This window comes from Ammospiza caudacuta, chromosome 21, assembly GCF_027887145.1.
Source record: "Ammospiza caudacuta isolate bAmmCau1 chromosome 21, bAmmCau1.pri, whole genome shotgun sequence".
NCBI lineage: Eukaryota > Metazoa > Chordata > Aves > Passeriformes > Passerellidae > Ammospiza > Ammospiza caudacuta.
The window spans coordinates 2,175,826-2,195,244 of record NC_080613.1 but is presented as its reverse complement, the minus strand read 5'-3'; the positions used below and the strand labels follow the sequence as shown (position 1 = coordinate 2,195,244).

Genomic DNA, 19,419 nt, shown 5'->3' with positions numbered 1-19,419 from the left:
CCCAGCGGGGCCGTCAGTGGCGGCAGGACGCGGGCAGGACCCCCAGAGCCCCCCGGAGCCCCATCCCCGCTGGGTGACCCCGCTGACACCCCACAGTGACCCAGGCTCGGGGTGGGCTCCCGGCTGTCCCCGCAGTCCCATCACCAGCCAGGAGCCCCAGCGACCCCCAGAGCAGCCAATGTGACCCCAGAGCCAGCTCTGCTGGGCACCCAGGCTTGGCTGTGGTTCACACACACACCCAGAGAGCAGAGCCACAAACTTCTCCCTTCACACAACTTCACAAGGTCCAAAACCTCCCCGAGAGCAGCTCTGGAGCTGCCTCTCCCTGTTAACCAGCTCCAGCAGAGCACGAGCTGGCCAGGACAATGTCCCCAATGTCCCCAGTGTGTCCTGGCTCTGTCCATGCCCTGCTCTGCCTGGGGAGGAGAAACACCCGGCATGGAAACTGTAAAAAAAACAATTCCGCTGTAAACGGAGAAAATTTCCCTTTGTTGCTAAGATACCACTCTTGGTCATTCCAGAAAAACCCAGGGGCTGACACCAGCTCCAAACTCCACCCAGGGCCACTGGTGGTGGCTCCTGGCAGGGCACTGACAGCATCCGGCAGGGAGGAGCTGCAGGTGGGGCTGGAAATTCCATCCCGCCTTCCCTGGCTTCTCCTGCCTCCCCTCGGCCAGCCCCACATCGCAGGGATGGGACAAAACTCCCCGGGGCTGCATGGGGGCTCCTGCAGGCTCTGGGATGCAGGTGCCAGCTCCGACCACATCCTGATTTCCTGGGGATGGAGGGATGAGTATTTACCAAACATCCACACCCAGCTGATCAGGCAGCAAATTGGGAAGGGGTTTTACAAGATCTCCATCCCAAGCTCCATCCCAGCTGGGCTAAGGGGAGGGGAGGTGGCCAGAGGGGCTCTGCACCACACCTGGTTCATGTCACCGCGAGAAGGGACAGCCCCAGACCCCGCTGCAGGAGAGAACAGGAGAATTGACAAGCACAATGCCTGAGGAGCAATGAGCCTCAATGCAGAGCCTCAGAGCCCAGCCTTTACACCTGCTCAAATTAATCCTCCCCAGAGCCAGACGCCACAAATCATTTTTCTGTGCCAGGGCATAAATCAGCTGTCACAACAGCTCACAATGCTGCACACGAGATAATTGCTCCTTCTCCTTATTAAAAATGGCCAGGAAGTGCTGGGAGCTGGCTTCCAGCTCCCTGAGCACCCCATTCATCAGAGCCCCCGAGGATTGAGAGCCTTGAGGAGCTGCAGACTCCAGGAGCACGATTCCTCTGCCAGACACTTGTCTGGGATCAGAGCAACAAACAGCTGAATAAATCTCTGCCATCAGACAGATGGTTCACTGATCTGTGGAGCTGTGGCCCACCTCGAGACAATGGCTGTAATTGCTGGTGGATAAAAGCACTAAATGATGAGATCTAACTCCCTGTGATAAAGTGGCCCACGTATTCATCCATCCCATGGCTGCAGGAGGAAGGAACACTGGGAAAACAACAAAGCAACAAAAAGCCACGTCTTGACTGGGGGGAACAGGGTGTTTAACACTGCAGAGAGATGAGGAAATAAAAGAACGTGGAGGGAACACGTTCCTGTGCAGGCAACCTGCCAAGGCTGAGCCCCAGATCTTTGTGGGGGGCCCCACTCTGCAGGTGAATCCAACACCCCAACACTGAATGAGGGGTGCCTCTTCCCAGGCAGCAGCACCATCCCAAAGTATCAAAGCTCCTACTCCATTTCCAGCTGAGGGAAGGAGATGATCTCATGTAAAACATACCCTTTAATTTCATTGTCAGGAAGTTAACTGGGAGTGAGAATCAAGCAAAACTCTGACTGCATCATCACCACCCCAAAACACACCGTGACAGCTCTGCCTTCGCAGCAGCTCAGCCAGGATGGGGTGCTCAGAGTGTCCCCTCCCTGCTGCCATGGCTGGGCATCCTTCCCACCTGGAGCATTCTTTTCCCACCTGGAGCATCCTTCCCATCCTGGTGCCAGCCCATCCCAGACCACTCCAAGGGTCCCCACCTCCACAGTTCCCCCACTGAACCCCCCCCAGGCCATGCAAACAACAATGCTGGTACAAGTTTAGTTTCAGCCCTCTCTTGGAAGTGTAATTACTGCTATTATGCTCTTCATAATGCCTGAGCGACTTCGTTTTCTTCGCTCGGTTATTTATTGTACTTTATTAATCCAAGATTAGAGGCAATTTGTTGTAAGATGATGAGTTCCCAAAAAAAGACACAATAGTTTGTTCAGAAAAGTGCAGGATGAAAGGGCAGGAGGAGCACATCACAGCCCACCAGCATTAAAATAGACACTGAGGGGCACAGCCCCTGCTCCAGCCTTTCCATTTCCCCAGAGCTGGGGCAGCTCTCTCAAAAAGTAGGAAAACACAAAAAATATTAACCCATACAGGGGTTTCTTGGCCCAGGAAGCTTCTCAAGGAATTTCTCCCATCATGTAGCAGGATGCAAAGAAGACTCTTCTGAATTTTTCTTTTTTTTTTTTTTTTTGGGGGGGGGGGGGGGGAGAAGTACCTAACAAACCAGCAAAACCCCAGAAATCTCCAATCTGGTGGGTGCCAGCAGACCCCACTTCACCCTTCCAGTCCAGCTCAGCTCAGCTGACAGCTCTGCACCCTCCATGCAAACCCACAGGGATCAAACCCACAGAAAATGTGGCTGCACCACGCTGGGATTACAGAAATGTGCTGCTGGCCCAGCTGGGCTCCCTGGGGCAGGCTCTGGGTACCAGACACGGCTCGGAGGAAGGAGAGGAGCAGGGCTGGCGGTGCAGGTCTGCAGCATTTCCTCTCCCAGCAGCCCCGGGAGGCTGTGCAGGATGCTCTGAGGGCACCGTGCCATGGCCAGGCTGCCTCAGCGCCCGGAGCAGCCGGTGCCAGCTGGAACCTGAGCAGAGCCAGAATCCTTCCCAAATAAGCACAGAACCTGCCAGGCTGGGGCTCAGGTACCTGCTGATGAAATTCCCAGGCAGCTCCAGCCCTCCTGATTCCCTTTGGGGTGTTTTTCCTTTTCCCCCCCTCCATTTCTGTGATGGTGTTTGGACACAGAGGCTTCACCAGACGGGCGCCACGGGCGAGCTGTGTGCTCTGTGTTTGCCATCCTCCATCCATCCCCAGTGAGCCCGGGATGGGACAGCTCCAGCCCTGCCCAGGAGAGCTCCCAGAGCAGGGTTTGGGGACAGGAATGGGAATTGCTGAGCAGCTGTGTGCTCACAGACAGCCTGGGCGCCTGCCAAAGGCAGCACCGGCAGCGCAGCGCTGCCCCCGCTGTAATTGAACAATTACTCAAAGGAGGAGGAACGGCTTCAAACCCGGGCAGGGATGGCTCCAGGGGCTTCTCCTGCCACACCAAGTCCTTCCTGGGCTGGGGGATGCTTGGGCTCACCCCCTCCTGGCAGGATGGAGCCCTCCCCAGGACTCTGCAGTTGGGGATGTGTCAGATTCTCAGGATTCTCAGGGACCACGGAGCACCCTGAGCGCTCCCACTGCGGCAGCTCCTCCGGGAATCTGGGGCACGTTTGAAACAAAACAGCTCAAAACAGCCTGGGAGGGATGGAGCTGGGGCTGGCTGTGCCTGCTTTGGGGCTGAGCCCCTCTGCCAATGCTGCTGAGCCATGAAGGGGAGAGGGGGGATCTCTCCCAGGGATTTCTGGGGCTGGGGGAGGGACAGGACAGCACTGGGGACACCACGGGCAGGGCCAGCATGGTCCAACAGGCCAAGCAGTGCAAACAGGCCACATCTGCCCACTTTCAGTGAAGTTTCTCATCCCACATCCCTCAGCAGGTGCAGCACTGAAGCTGCTCTCTCCCTCATCCAGAATCCCAGGTGACCCTCAGGGATCACAGCAGCACCCAGCCCCAAGGAGATCAGCAGGTCCCACACCAGCCTGGGACAGGCAGTGTCACATCCACCATGGCACCACCATCACAGCCACAACTATGCCACCATCACAGCCACTGTGGCGCTGTCAGAGTCACCACAGCACTGTCACACTGTCACAGCCACCGTGGCACTGTCAGAATCACTGTGGTATTACCACAGTCATTGTGGCATTGTCACAGCCACCGTGGCACCATCACAGCCACCGTGGCACCATCACAGCCACCGTGGCACTGTCAGAGTCACTAGGGTGCCACCACAGTCATTGTGGCACTGTCACAGCCACCGTGGCACCATCACAGCCACCACCATGTCACTATCACAGCCACCATGGCACTGTCAGAGTCACCATAATGCCACCACAATCTGTCACCATCACAGCCACCGTGGCACTGTCACAACCCTGCCAGGAAAGGCAGCTGCCCCTCCTGGCCCCTGCAGCCCCAGGAACGATTTCCCTGCTGAGGCTCATCCCAGACCAGCAGGATCCACTCCCACATCAACCAACACTGCCCATGGAGCCAGGATGCTGTGGCACACCTTGCCTCTCAAGCCCAGGGACTCGTTTCTTCAAGGTTTCATGCATTTACCATGGGAATCAATGAGAAAAAACCCTCCTGTTTTATTATGGACTGTGATTTTTTTGCCCAAAGAAAGAATTGATATTGCCAAGCACTCCGCAGCAAATTAAACCCAGCTGGGTGCAGGTAATGTCATGCTGGCTCCAGCAGTAATGCTGCAGTTGTGTTTCTGGGGGATGAAAAGCAAATTCCAAGCAGTCACTACAGGGAAAAACCCTGCCCAAGAGTAGGTTTGGCCTCCAGGGCCATTTATCTCTCACCATGCCCTAAACTCATCCTGGTGTGCCAGGGGGACAAGGGCTGGCACGGACTGCAAAGGGCTCCATGGGCCTGAGGAAATGTAACAGAAATCTCCTGCTTGAATTTAGTTCTTTTATACATATATATAATTTTTATTAGGGAGGACATTGCAATGGAAATGGGATTTTTATCGATTCCTCGTTCCCTGAAGGCAGCTGTAATCCCTCCCAGCAGCTGCAGAGCTCATTTCCAGGCACCAAACCAAACACTGGAGGAAACAGGGGCACACTCAGGGCTTCAAGCTGTAGATAATAAAATACTTTGGGCTGGAGGGACCTTAAAGTTCATCCTGTTCCACCCCCTGCCTTGTGCAGGGACACCTTCCACTATCCCAGGGTGCTCCAAACCCTGTCCAACCTGGCCTTGGGCACTGCCAGGACGGGGCAGCATCTTCCATCCAAGGTTTGGATGGTGCTCACGGCTGGGCAGGGGCACCACTTGCTCCAAAATAAGATAATTGCACTTCTACTAAAGGTTAAAACCCCAAAAGGAAGCAGCAATGGGATGGCAGGCTGTGCTCCCACTGGCCTGTTTGTTCTGCAACATTGGAGAGCGACACTCATGAGTCTGCTCCTGTAATTGCTTGTGCTGATGAATCTGCATTGTTTAATTAGGGCTGTGCATGGAGCTCATCGTTAATGGATAATTGCTGATTTGCTGCTCTCAATTCCTCCTCAATAAACTTATTCTTATTATCTTTTTTTTTAGTTACCGTTAATGAAGTTTTCTTTATACCTTTTAAAGTTTTGAGCCTGCTTTGCCATACTCCCAATCCCATCTCACAGCAGGAAATGAGTCAATAAATTCCAGGGGTTGCACTGGTGTTGGACCAGCTCCAGACCCACCACAACTGGGAATCCTCCCCAGGGTGGGAATTGCTGAAGGATTTGCTGCTCCCACACACAATTCCTGGATGCCCAGAGCAGTAAAGGACAAATCTTGTGTTTATCAGCTCCCTTAAAAGCAGGATCATGGTGGAACCACAGGCTGGGTGGGGTTGGAAGGGACCTTTAAAAATCACCTGGTCCCAGCCATGGGCAGGGACAATTCCACTGGACCAAAACCCAATTCCACAAGAGCAGAAACCAAACCCCATCCCTCGTGGCCTGGAACATTTCCATGGATGGACCATACACTTTAATCCACATTAATTAGAGCCAAGGTTAACCACTGCTCCCAGCAGCAGGCACTGCCCAACACCCAGCTCCAAACACCCCAAATTCCAGGGGGGTTGGTGCCCTGTGGAGAGCAGGATCAGCTTCACCCCAGGGCAGGCCAGGGTCCCCTGTCCCTCCCCGTGGCACCGGGCAATGCAGGCAGAGAACTTACTGTGAGAAGGAGGAATCCACGCTGAAATCCTCGGCGTGAGGCCTACGAGCGAGAGCAGCACACACAGCGTGAGGGAACCCGGCCCCAACCTGCCCCAACGGCGCTGTGACACGGGGGATGTGACACTGGCAATGTCCCCAGCAGGGCTGTGACACTGGGGATGTCCCAGTGGCAATGTCCCACACTGGGGCTGTCCCCACCAGCAGCTCCAGCAACACTGGGACCAGCGCCCACCAAGTTCTCAGCTGAGGTCACACCGTGCTTGGGACACGTCCCTGCTTAGCTCCCAGTGCTGCTCTGCCAGTCACAGCCCCTCAAGGGCTCTGTGGATAATCCCAGGTTCTGGGCCTGTTTTATGCCTTTTGTTTTTTAAGGGATTTTCACAAATGGCCTCACTGCTCTGCCTCTGATGGGGCCACTCCTGTGCACAGAAATTGGGATTTGCAGGTTTGGTGCCTTCAGGAATCAGCACTGTGCCTCTGCTGGGCTGCTCTACAGACACCAGCGATGAGCAGAGAAAGGGAAAGAAAATAGAGCAAAAAATAAACCAAAAATCAAATTAAATAACAGAGGAACGATGAGGGGGATGAGGGGGTCAAGGCAAGGAGAGGAAGAACATAGAGAAAAACAAGAGTGGGTGGGAGGCAAAGGGCCTGTGCTCATGTACTGTACATCCCACAGATAGACTGACAGACAGACTGACAGCACAGGGCCGTCCAACACAGCAATTCCAGCTGCAAAGCAAAAAATCTCCTTGTGAAAATGATGCTGCCACCACAACACCCAGGGATGGCCCTGGGTCCCCATCTTTAACTGAGCCTGAGCCCTGCCCTGCTCCAGCAGGGCCCTCCCTCCTTCCCTGATTTACTGTGAGCCAGGGACACCGAGAAATATCATCACAGCCAAGGGGCCACTGCAGTCCATAAAGATTTTCTTGCATTTTGCTTTTGCTTTACAAGTCTGCAGCGCTCCGGCACAGTTCAAACTAAATAAAAGCAATAAATTCACATTTCAGCAGGAATGCAAGCCAGGAGGAAGCTGATCCATCCCTCAGCTACAAGGAGCAGCGTCCCTGGGACAGGATTTATTTTGCTCCCACTGCTGGGCTCTGCTCTGTGCAGGAGCTCATTGCTCCTTCCTCCATCCCAGGTTGCTCCAAGCCCTGTCCAACCTGGCCATAGACATTCCCAGGGATGGAGCACCCTGTGCCACCCTCACAGGGAAGGATTTCTGCCCAATATTTCATCTAGCCCTGCTTTCTGTCAGTGTGAAGCCATTCCCCCTGTCCTGTCACTCCTGGTCCTTATCCAAAGTCCTTCTCCAGCTCTTTTGGAGCCCCTTTTACTGGAGGCTGCCGTAGGATCTCCCCAGAGCCTTTTCTTCTCTGGGCTCAGCTCCTGCCATTTCCCCTCTTCCCCGCTCATTTCCAGCTTTCTCCTGGAGCATTAATTCCCACCAAAGCTCTCTCTTGTGCCACCTCTCACAGTAGGAACGAGCCCTGGGGTGGCTCTGCAGCTGAGCTGTGCCTCAGAGCAGCCCTGGCATTTATTCCTGCCCAGCACCTTGGGTTTGTGCAGCTGGGGAAGGAGCCTGGGCTGGCACTGTCCCTGCAGCTCAATTGGATTATCCCTGTTAGAACAGGGGCTGCTCGGGCCCCTCCTGCCCCTGGTTTGGAGCAGGGGCCTTTCCTGCCTCACAGGGATCTTTATGGGGAAAAAATCAGCAAATGATTTGGTTTTCTCCTCATGTGGTGCCAGCTGGTAGCCGGGAAAGGTGGGGGAACAGGAGCTAATTCCAGCTGCAGAGCAGCACTCCTGAAAGCCAAACAGCAAAAAAAAAACCCACACAGATCAGTGGGGTCCTGCAGGACAGGAGGGTTCTGGAGAATTGGGGTCTTCCCCCAAATCCAGGGGCTCTGTGCCTCCCCCAGAATCAGCCACAATAAACACCTCACTCACGTGGAGGCATCACCAACAAAAGGGATTCCGAAATCATGGACAGAAATAAACTTCCCCAAGGGTGGCTTTGGTCACTCTGTGCCATGGTTAAAACACATGCAATGAAATAACCTCTTTTTTTGGTTACAAAAAGGTGCTTTTGGCTCCCAAATGAGTGAACTTTGTTGTGCTGGTCACAGAGCGAAGAAGTGATTGGAGGTGTCCCCTGAAACCTCTCCCTCTCCCCACCAGGCACCCAAATTCTCACCAACTGCTGCGAAAACATGGAGATTTCTCCAAGAAAACAAAAAATCATTCCAAATCTCGTCTGGAAAACAGCCATTTTCCAGATCCCAAAACCACTTTAACAGTGATTTATGACATACATAACCTAAGCCACTTAATGGAGTCAGAAAGGTTACTCTGGCTTTTAATGTGTTTTAGATAATCTACTTCAAATTGACCTTTGTATTTCGTCCAGATCTGGCTCAGTGAGAGCAGACAGAGCTCAGATCACCTCATTCCCATGGAAAAGAGCAACAGCACAGGCAGCCAAAGGACCTTGGCTGTTCTGCAGGGTCCAGGGGCTGGGAGAGCAGAGCTGTCCCCACACAGGGCAAGCTGAGGATGCCAAGCATCCCCACCATGCCAGGCTGGCACAAACTGCACCTCCCAAGCACCAGAGCAGAGCAGGGAAGGGTGGCAGAAAGGAGAGGAGCAGAGGGGGAAGGAACTCCTTGGCAGCTTCAGACCTGCCCCCACCTTTCAAACTCCAGCCCCTGACAAAAGGGGAAGGCTCTGTTAGAAGGTGAGGAGACAAAGGCACATTTATTATTAGAACAAAGCCAGAATAAAGCTGGCTTATGTAAAAGAGAGAGAGCAATCACCTGCCCACCCATGCTGGAGGCTGAGCAGCACCTTCCACCTCATCCTGCCTCCTCAGCTCTGGCTCCAGCAAAGGCAGGGACCCCTGAGCTGGGCAGGGATGTGCACAGCACCCCAAGATCCGGGCCAGCAGAACCAGCTCCCTTCTCTCCAGGGGGAGGCAGCCAGCCCCAAGCCACAGCTCTCCTGCAGGGTCTGGTGGCACTGATCTCCTGTGCCTCATGCAGGTAATTGGGGGGCTAAATGCTGTCCCTGTGCTCCAAGTGGGACAGAGGGACAGAGCAGCACAGCCCAGCTCACACAGGGACACACTGCTCACACACTGCTCTCTCCCAGCAAACTCTGCTCCTTCCACTGCTGTCTCCTGAATCTTTGGTAAATGAACAGCATTAAAAATTCACTTCTGGTGGTGCATTTCCTATTCAATTTACAGCCATCCTTTCCAAGCAAACAAACAAAAACATTCATGCCTTGACTTGAAGCCTCTGCAAGTTACAGACACAAGTAATGACCTGCCAGCACTGCTGCTGCCTTCAGGCTGATTTAATAACCACTTGCAAGGCTCAGAGGCATTTCCAGAGCGGGGTGGAAAGGTATTAAATGTGATGGCTTTCTGCCCTGGCTTTGGGAAGGATTTAATGCCTTTTCACCCTGATCTGGAGATGCCTTGGAGGCAGGGTCAAGGCAGAGGGGTGAGGATGAGCCAAGCAAGGTGAGTGCCTGGGGAGGCTCCCTAGAGCAGAGCTCATCCTGCACCACAGCTCCTGCCATACTGACAGTGAGAAACTCAGCCCAAAATAGCCTGATGTGAGAGGGACAGATGGGAGGAGATGAAAAAAGAAAGTAAAGAGGGGGAGAGAAGAAACGAGCAGGAGGAAGGGGAAGGCGAGAGGAAGAGGCACAGGTCTGCTCACAAAGCTGTGAGAGAGGGGAGGGAAGGGCAGCTCCCCTGCCTGCTGTGGGATGAGCAGGGGTGGCCCCAGGGAAAGGGATTGAGCATTCCTGGTGTGGAAGAATTCATCCAGCACCTGGAAAACCCACCAGGAGCTGCAGAGGTGCCACAGCGACAGGCAGTGCCACAGGGACTGGCAGTGCCACCAGAGCAGCCCCAGAGGCAGAGAGAGCAGCAGGAGAGGGCTCAGCTGCCTCCCAGGGTGCTGCTGCTTCAGTCACAGGAGCACTTTTCCCTGGCATTCCTCTGCAAAAGGAAGCTCACAGCTCACAGCTCACACACACAAAGTTTGGGAAGCAGCGGGAGGGGTGCCAGAGCTGCAGCAGCCTCACTGCAGCTGGACAGGCTGATCCCAGCCCAGGGGCCAGCCTGGCCTGTGGGCACCTTCCAGAGAGCTGGGCCTCTCCCAGAAAAGCCACACATTCACTGAGGTTGGAAAGCACCTCTAAGGTCATCAAATTCACCATCAAACCTCACCCCAGCAGTGCCAAGCCCAGCACTGAGCCACGACCCCACAGCCACAACCACACACCATTCAGATCCCTCCAGGCACGGGGGCTCCACCTGTGCCAGGGCTGGGCAACCCTTTTGGTAAAGAAATGTTGCCCCAAATCCAACCTAAATCTCCCCTGGCACAACTTGAGGCCATTTCCTCTGATCCCAGTGATTGTTCCTTGCAATAAGGGACCGATCCCACCTGGCTGAAGGTAGATGGAGAGGGCAGGCACTGGCGGGCAAAGAGGCCCTGTAGATGCTCAGGCTGCCCTGACACAGCTCCCTGCCCTTGCTAATGAGCTAAATGAGTCCCTGCTGTGGCTGATCCTCATGGAGGAAGGACTGTGGGCAAGTTTAGAGGTGGGATGTGAGACTCTGGTGTGCCACAGACCCCCATGGCCTACCCAGAGAGGTGTCACCCTTACAGGAGGCAGGAAAGGCTCCCCTGAGGAGGAACATGCCAATCCCCGTGCCCTGATGGGACCTGATGGGGATGAGGATCCCAAAATAACCAGAGCAGAAGCCCAAGTGCGAGTGCTGAGCGTGGCATCCTTGGGTGAGATCGTGGCTGCCTGTCAGGGCTATGTAGGGCACCGAGATCCTGGCAGCTCCCCAGGGCCGTGGGAGGGGAGCTCAGCCCTCCCAAAGCTCAGCCTGCTCCCCTAAAACCCAGCTCAGCCCTCCCAGAGCTCAGCCTGCTCCCCTAAAACCCAGCTCAGCCCTCCCAGAGCTCAGCCTGCTCCCCTAAAACCCAGCTCAGCCCTCCCAAGGCTCAGCCTGCTCCCCCAGGACCAACTCAGCCCTCCCAAGCTCGGCCTGCTCCCCTCAGCACCCAGCTCGGGGCTGGCACTGCCCTATGCCCACAGAGCAAACCCTTTCTGGGTTTGTCCCCTTTCTGCAGGCCTGGGCTTTGGGAGGTGGGCACCACACACAGGAGCAGCCACAACACTTGCAAAAGCTGGAGGGAGCTCAGGGCTGAGCCTGGCTGGGACACGGCCATGCTGTCCCTGCAGAGGAGAGGCCACAAGGCCAGAGGGTGAGCAGAGCTCGGGGCCCTTCCAGCACTTTGGGGCAGCTCCAGGGCAGGAAAAGCAGCAGCCAGGCCTGAGCCCTGACAGGAATGAGCCGTGCTGATGAGCAGCTCTGCGCACTCTGACGGATGGTGGCTGTCACTCCCTGCGCTGTCACCAGGGTCTGAGATCGTGTCCTGATCACCAGGATCCTGCATTTGCCCATTGCTCCCATAGCTGAGCCCAGCTGAGCCCCCTGCCCAATTCCTGCCCTGAAAACGCCCCCAGAGAAATGCCCAGCAGTACCCCCTCCCTGGCCTGGAAGTGCCAGCAGTGCCACCTCCCTGGCCTGGCAGAGGAGCCCAGGCTGGCAGGAGAGCTGGGGCTCAGCCCTGCCTGGGGACAGCAGAGCCAGGGGAGGGCTGGGAGATGGAGCCCAAGGCTGGGAGATGCTCCAGGGTGGGCACAGAGCAACACGCTGCCAGCACACAGCAAACCCAGTGCCCCAAAAACACCCCAAAAACACCTCCCAGCCAGGGTCGCGCAACACAGCACATCAAAGGCAAAGAGCTCCAGGAGCAAAACCTGTCAGATCCCCCAGATTCTGTTTCAGATCTCCACAAAGGGTCCCCAGCCATGCAGGCCCTGCCCTCCCTCACAAAGTGACCCTGGTGGCCCCAGCTCAGAGACCATGGCACAGCCCATCCTGACACCTCCAGCTCAGCCTGCTGGGGTTCCTGGCACAAACCCCATCCCCAGCCAGCAGAGAGGCACCAGAGAAGCAGCACAAGAGCCCAGGTTGGAGCTGGGCAAACCCCACACGGCATTTGTGACCCTGGCACAGCTTTTCTCCTGCACAAAACCCCCTCACCCAGAGCAGAGGCTGCAAACCAGCACGTGGCATTTGCTGAGGACACAGAGAGGGCTCTGAAAGGCCTTTGCTGGAAGAAGCTTTTGTTAAAGAAAGGTTAGAAATAAATAAATTGACTTTTTGTCCCTGCAGGAGGGAATTCTGCAGCACAGCAATGGTTCAGCAGGGAATTGTGTCCTGTGGAGAGCCTCACCTGGAGAGCTCCTGCAAGCTCTGAGTGGCTGCAGGGGCCAGACTGGACCTCTCTGGGGTTCTTTTGTGTGCAAAAAAAATCACATTTAGCAAGTCTTGGTTGTTAATTCCAGGCTGCCCCTGAGAGGGAACAAGCATCCATCAGTCAGAAATTCTATTTTCAGACACATTTGGGTGAATTCCTCCCTCTCTGGAGTGCTTTACCTCCAAGAACCTCACATCAAACTCAGCCTAGCAAAGACCTGCTCCTTCCACAGAGGAGACTCCAGCATCTTGTTGGCTGTACCAGGGCTGAGGCAGAGTCCCATTTATTCCTGCCAAAAATATCTCAAACTGAGAGACAGGGCAGGGCTGGGGGGTGGGAGTGTGCAGCCTGAAGGAGAAGGAAAGGGAGGGAAGGATCCAGATCCAGCTGCTGCCCTGGGCTGCCCCAGGGGACAGGAGCAGCCAGGCTCCTGTGGGACACACAGCAGAGGGACAGCAGGGAACAGGTACAGGATCAGCAGGGGAACAATTATTCACCTGAGAACGAGCAAACCCAGTACCCAAAGAAGATGAGAAGTGTCCAGTGAGATGTTTAAAACTCAGCAGGACTGGTCCTGAGCCAGCTGGGACAGCTTTAAAGCCAGGCCAGCTCCAGGTGCTGTCCAAGCCCAGCTCCTTTGCAATGCTAATCCTCCTCCCAAAGCTCAGCAGTCACAGCTCTGTTCCCAGCAGCTCAACAAACACAGCTGAGAGGGCTGAGGGGGGCCCAGAGCCCTGCCAAGGGCTGGGGCAGAGCATCCCAACCAGACACAAACAGGAATGTTTGGAGCCCCTCAGTGTGCCCTGGGACAGGCAGTGGTCAGAGCTTCCCCTGCTCCAGCAGAGCTGCACAAACAGGACATGGTTATCTGTAAAAACCTTTGTTTGTGTTTTTAAACCCACGCCTCTGGTTCTGCAGGGAGATCACTGCCCATGAGATGGGATCCAAGATGATGTTTGCCTGTCCTGCCCCTGCCAGCAGCTCCTTCCCAAGCACAGAGTGTTCTGTGCAGCTCTGCCTCCCCTCACACCTTTCCCCATCAATCCCCCAGCACAAGGGACAAACCTGCCTCAGGAAAAGCCTGGCTTGAGGAGACTCAGCCTCTCCTGGCTGGTTCCAGTCTCTGTCACCTGGTGCCAGGGGAGGCTCAGTGCCTGGGGAGCTGCTCTTCATGGCCAGGAGGCTCCCGGTTCCATCCCCACCTCACAGCAACCCCTGGCACAGAGGAAGAGCTCCGAGCCTCTTTGCTGGACCCATCCCATCTGCAGATCACCAGACACAGGAAAATATCCCTGTGCTTGGTGCCCAGGACAGTCCTGAATTCACCTTTTTGCTCCCAAGCTGTGGAGTGGATTTTCCCTCAGATGAATTCAAATCCTTTCCTCCTGTTTTGACTGGGAACCCCTAAAAGCTTTGAGATGCTGCAGTGACTCAGAGACAGAGTAAGGAGGTAAATCAAGTAGGTGAGAATAGATTTCCCTGGCTTCAATCATCAGGAGGGATCATTTGCATGCTGAGAACACCCTGTAACACACATCTCCTTCCACCTGCACCTGGGAATTCATTCCCAGCTTCCAGGGACAATCGGTAATGCTGCTGGAGTCTGGCTTTGGGAGACACAGAGCACCTCAAACTCACTGCTCATCCCTTCTAAACACATCTTCCTGCTTTGGGAGACACAGAGCACCTCAAACTCACCGCTCATCCCTTCTAAACACATCTTCCTGCTTTGGGAGACACAGAGCACCTCAAACTCACTGCTCATCCCTTCTAAACACATCTTCCTGCCTTTGCTGCAGCAGGGGAAGAGAAGTGCAGAAACCTCAGCTTTAACTGTCAGCAGCAGTGCCCAGGGAAGGAGGAGATCCTGGGCTGGGGAATCCAACCCCAGAGCTCTGCCAGGGATGCCAAAGTGTTCCACCAACTTCTGCACCTCTCAGCACCTCTTACAACAAGACTGCAGCAAATCACTCAAAATTCCAGTGAAACCCAGGGAATTGGGTCTTTATGCAGCCCCTGGGGCACCTTCTCTGGAGGGTCCACCAAAACACCATAGTGAGGTGATTTTTGGAATTGCTGCCCTCCAGATCCTATAGCGCCTTGCAGCATCCCTAATTTATGCTGTGCTCCCACAGAAGACAACAAGGATCAGTCCTGGGATGAAGGTTTGGCCCCTGGACTTGGGCAGGAATCCACCAAACCCCTGGGTCCCAGGGAGGAGAAGCCTCTCTTGGATGTTTAATCAGTGCTGATCAGCGGGATGAGGTCTCCCAGTTTGGATTTTCCTGGCCACTACACATCTGGTTTGACCACTGACCCTGTCCTGAGGGGAACACCACCAGAACTTGGGAGAGCACAGAGAGGAATCAGTCCTGCCCCAAAGGCTTTGCCCAGGATGTGCCCTCAGAGATTCAGGTACCCCAGGACAGCCCCAGCTCTGGTGCCTCCTTACAGCAATGAAACCAAGGCACAAAACCAGACCACAAACAGCCTGACCAGTGCTGGGAGCTCACCCAGACTGCCAAAACATTCTGAGACCACACCAGCTCCGGGGATTTAGTCCCACTGCACCCCACAATGCCCATTTCAGCCTTCACACATGTGAGCCTGGCAGAGTCAGCCCCGCCAGCTCCCAGTGTTTGCCCACCAGAGCCCCGGCACTGGAGCCATCTGGAGGGCTGTCACACCTCTCCAGGGACACTCCCAGGTGCTCAGTGTGCCTGGGCTCTGCCTCCCAGCCCCGCAGACCGAATCGTGTGCCCGGCCCGGCCGCGGCCACGCCGGCGCTCCCCAGCACACACCTCCCTGCCCGGCTTCCCCAGCTGCTGCTCCTGCCTCCCTGCCCCCAGACATGCCAGGAGGCACGAGCTGAGGCATTGATTCCTTCCAGCCTAAAGCCTCAAACAAGTAAAATTCCCCCTCCCCTGAGCAGGAGCCTCCCTGCCGTGCCTGTCTGCAGCAAATGACATCCTGGAAGACATACAGTACACAGTCACAGGTGAGCAGCATGGATGGGCTGGAAGGCTGGGGAGATGGAGGGGAAAGAATGGAACAGAAAATGGAACTAACAGAACGAGAGCTGAATTAGTGACATTTGCATCCTCATCGTAACTAGGGGACCTGGCTCCTTGTGAATCACTGAAATCCCAGTGCAGCACAGAGCATCCTCCTCCTCCTCCTGAAAAACAGCTCCTTCCTCGCTCCACACTCAGCTCTGGGCTTGCAGGAAGGCTGCAGCATTTCCTATGGCAGCTTTTTTTTTTTTTTTATTGCAGTAACAAATGAATTATTGCTCAGATGGGGGACTGAGCATCTCTCCTGCCACACAAACATGGTGCTAATGCACAGTGGGTACTGTGGCTTTAGCAGTGTAAATAAGCTCGGGGTTTCTGCTGCACAGGGAAGGTGCAGTGCAAGTTAACAGTGGTCTGTGGCAGCCCCGCGGTCTCAGGCTGCCATTCAGACATATAAAAAAAAAAACAAAAATCAAGAAGCGCCTATAAAAAAATTAAAGGAACTGGTTTCCTTCTGCTCCAGCTCCCTATTTCATAACCCAACTTTAGAGCTGCCGTGGCTGTTTAACATAGATTTGATCCACCACCCCTCCAGCCCGTGCAGGCACTAATCCCTTCCCTCTCATTTCAAAGAGAAAAGGTGCTGCTCCCCCCAGCAGCCCTGCAATACCTTTGTCCGACATCACTCCCCATGGATCCCATCCTCCGAGACGGTAACAAGGGGCTCACCCCGTGCACATCTTCTGTCGTGCCTGCCGGGATGGTTTTGACGTGGGCATTGCTCTCTGAAGGGGAATTCTTCAGCTTGGCTCTCGCCATCCTGGCAGCCCTGGCTGCCTGTGTGAGTTGCTCCCGTTTCCCCCCTGAACTCTCTCATACATAGCAATCCTCCCCGCAATCACTTTCGAGCTGTCGGCACGTACCATCTCCTTCCTTCTCCTCTCTCCCCAGTCACGGCTGCTCAGTGGAACAATCCTGCCCTGTGCATTTATTTTGGTAGTGAGGGGAGTCAAGGCAAACTCTCTGGCCTTGATGCCGCAACAAATTTGGCGCAAAACCGCCGAGAAAACGTCCACGATGCAGAAATATCCGAAAAGGCTTTGTTTGCTGAATAATGAAATTGCTTTGCCTTACTCTGTCAAAAGAAGGATTGCACTGCTCTTATCACCACGGGCAGGGCAGGGGCTGGAGGATTATTTTTCTCCCCATTGCTGTTTTTTGGTAGCAGCATGAGGAGGAGGAAGCTATTTTATCTTGTTCCTCTGTGTACAGAGCAGCGTGCTCGCTGCGTGCCAGGGAACACACTCAGCAGCTTTGGCTCCCTCAGGCACGCAGCAGCAGCAAAGCTCTGTCCCCTCCTAAATGCTGGGAGCCAGCAGAGAGGAGCTCCTGCTGTTCCCTCAGAGGGGCCAGCAGGGCTCAGCTCCTGCTCACCTGGCCAGGCAGGTGCATGTCACCTGGCCCACAGTGATTCACCTTTCCCTCTGCAGCTGACAGCAAAAGCTGCTGCTCCTTCAGCGCTCCTGGCATCCATTTCTCAAGATATCCAACAGAAAAGGGAATTCACGGTGGCCAGGGGAGAGCTGAGCTGGAGAGAACACCTGAGGGCACAGGTGGGGCAGGGAAAGGGCCCTGTGTGCTTCCCTCTTTTGGGAATGCCACCAGCCCAGAGCTGCTCCTGCTGTGTTTGCTGGCAGCCAGGGACAAAAAACATCCTGAAGGTGCCCCAGCCTGGGTGGGGCCCAGGGCTCAGCACCACGGACAGCAGTGTCACCACAGCACCATCAGTGTCACCACAGCACCATGTCACCACAGCACCATCAATGTCACCCGGCTCCTGCCATGGCACCCCAACGTGCCAACCCCACCCCAGGTGATGCCAACCCATCACACCAGGGCTGCCTCACGGCCCAGCCCCACTGCAGGGCAGTGCTGCCCCTCTGCAGGCTGCAAATAAAGAATAAATTCACTGATGATCACCGCACCACGGCCTAAATCAATGTGAATAGTCAGGCTCCAGCACAGGACTTCTTTAAATGTTTTTGTACCAAAAGTCAGTGCATGGACTAAAAGGGTCTTGCCAGAGCCTGGGACCTGCGGCTGGGAGAGGGCTGGGAGAGCAGGGCAGGAGCTGCCCTGGGTGGCAATTCAGGGATCCAATCCTTTCCTTTCAGAATGAAAAGCTGACAATTCCCCTTGGCACAGCTCCATGCCCTAACCACACCTCCCACCCCCTGCCAGGCTGTCAGAGCACCCAGAATTCACTGTCCTGTGCCAAATGCTGGGAAGAAAAGGCCAAAAGGGCAATCCTTTGCTTCCTCCCTGTGCCAGGAGCTGCTCTGCCCTCTGCACTTCCCCCAGCCATCATTTGCCCCATAGCACAAAGGCAGTCCCCAAAGTCCCCATTTCCTGTTAACCAAATCCTGGTTTCCCTGCTCACAGAGTTATTTCTTAATGGGATTTCACCGTCCATACTTTGTTTCTGCATTTTGAAATGGAAAATGGATAAAAACCCGCAGCCCTTTTCTTAATGTGCCAGCTTTCAGCACACATTTAATTTCTTGTTTTGCCTCGAAATGATTCATTAGCTCAATATATTAATTTTCCACCCAAGTCATTCCTTTCTGATTCATGGTTTGATTCAGACTCTTCAACTTATTGCTCCACATCTCTTTCCTTGGGGGTGCTGTCCTCAAACACCAAATATAACCTGTCATGACCAAATATAATCTATCAGCCCTCTGGGTTGGTGTGTGCCCTGATAAATCCTCCTGCACCACAGAGCCACTGGGGTGGGGCAATCAGGTGTCTCTTTTTGGATGAATTCTACATTCTATTGTATCCCTAGTTGCAGAAGAACGTTAATTTTAGGCTTGAGATTAGATGTGAAAAGGGGCTTAGGCTTAAGTTATTCATCTCCGCACTAATGCCCTCACACAGCAGCAGGAACAGGGGAGGGATTAGGGAAATACCTGGGGAATTTTAACAGAACATCTAAACTCTCCTGTCATGCTTGTGCTGTGCAGAAGGTGACAAAAAGCACAAAGAGCCCCGTGAGGAGCTCAGATCCTGCCCACAGAAGCCTCTGCATGAAATCACCTTTTCTGTCAAGCACTTAAACACAAACCAAGAGGGGAATGACCACAGGTCACTAGAAACTGCAACCAGGGCTGTGGGTCAGAGCAAATATTCCCTTTCTGGGGAGAGGAGAGGTGGCCAATGCTGAGTCTCTGAGAGCCTGAATGATCCTCCAGGGCAACCTGGGGCACCAGCCCTGCCTGAGCAGCCAGAGCAGCCCCTGTGCTGTGCTTCCACCAGCAAACACTCCTCTCCCAGCAGTGCAGGGTGATCCCCTCTCCCCTACAGACCCAGAGCCCAGCAGCCTCTCCCCTCCTGACCCCCAGCCCAGCAGAGCAGGGGGAGCAGCAGGAGCTGAGCCAAGGCAGCCCCGTGCACGCAGCACAGCCAGAGCTCTCCCCCCGGCAGGGAACAGCCTGTTCCTAGAAAGAGCCATGCTGTCACCTGAGCCAGCCCTGCAGGGACACATCCCCTGTGCCTCTGCCCAGGGACACAGCAGCAAGCTCCAATGGAGCTCCTTGTTTGAGCAGCACCTCCTCCCAGGGAGGGGGCAAAACCAACCCAACACAACCTCGGGAACATCAAAGCCCAAATCAGGAGTCCTCATGTCCAGCAGCACCTCCCGGGCCAGCTGAATGCCAACCATCTGACTGCAAGCCAGGAAATGGATGTTTAATTTTAGTTTGAGAGCCCATTACAAAGTGCTGATGTCTCATTTCAGCATCTCCGTGATGCAGAGACCACTGCTGTGCCGGGGGCTGGAGACATGGCTGGGAATTGCTGAGCAGCAGTTGCAGGGGTAATAATATTTCAGAAAATAAGATTAAGA

The 19,419-nt window shown here is 54.8% G+C and overlaps 1 protein-coding gene across 4 annotated transcripts in view; it reads right to left on the bottom strand.

The window, feature by feature from the left end:
- KCNT1 (potassium sodium-activated channel subfamily T member 1) overlaps window positions 1–19,419 on the bottom strand; it is a 63,688-nt gene that overhangs the window by 23,885 nt on the left and 20,384 nt on the right. Inside the window, exons 1-2 of one of the 4 annotated variants that reach the window (XM_058818188.1) lie at window positions 16,183–16,331; window positions 6,132–6,173 (exon numbers count right to left, since the gene is read on the bottom strand). The exons of the other annotated variants lie outside the window; for them this stretch is intronic. Of the exons in view, the coding sequence (XP_058674171.1) occupies window positions 6,132–6,173; window positions 16,183–16,331 (191 nt within the window). Of the gene's footprint in view, window positions 1–6,131; window positions 6,174–16,182; window positions 16,332–19,419 lie in introns of those variants that run through there. 4 annotated transcript variants of the gene reach the window in all.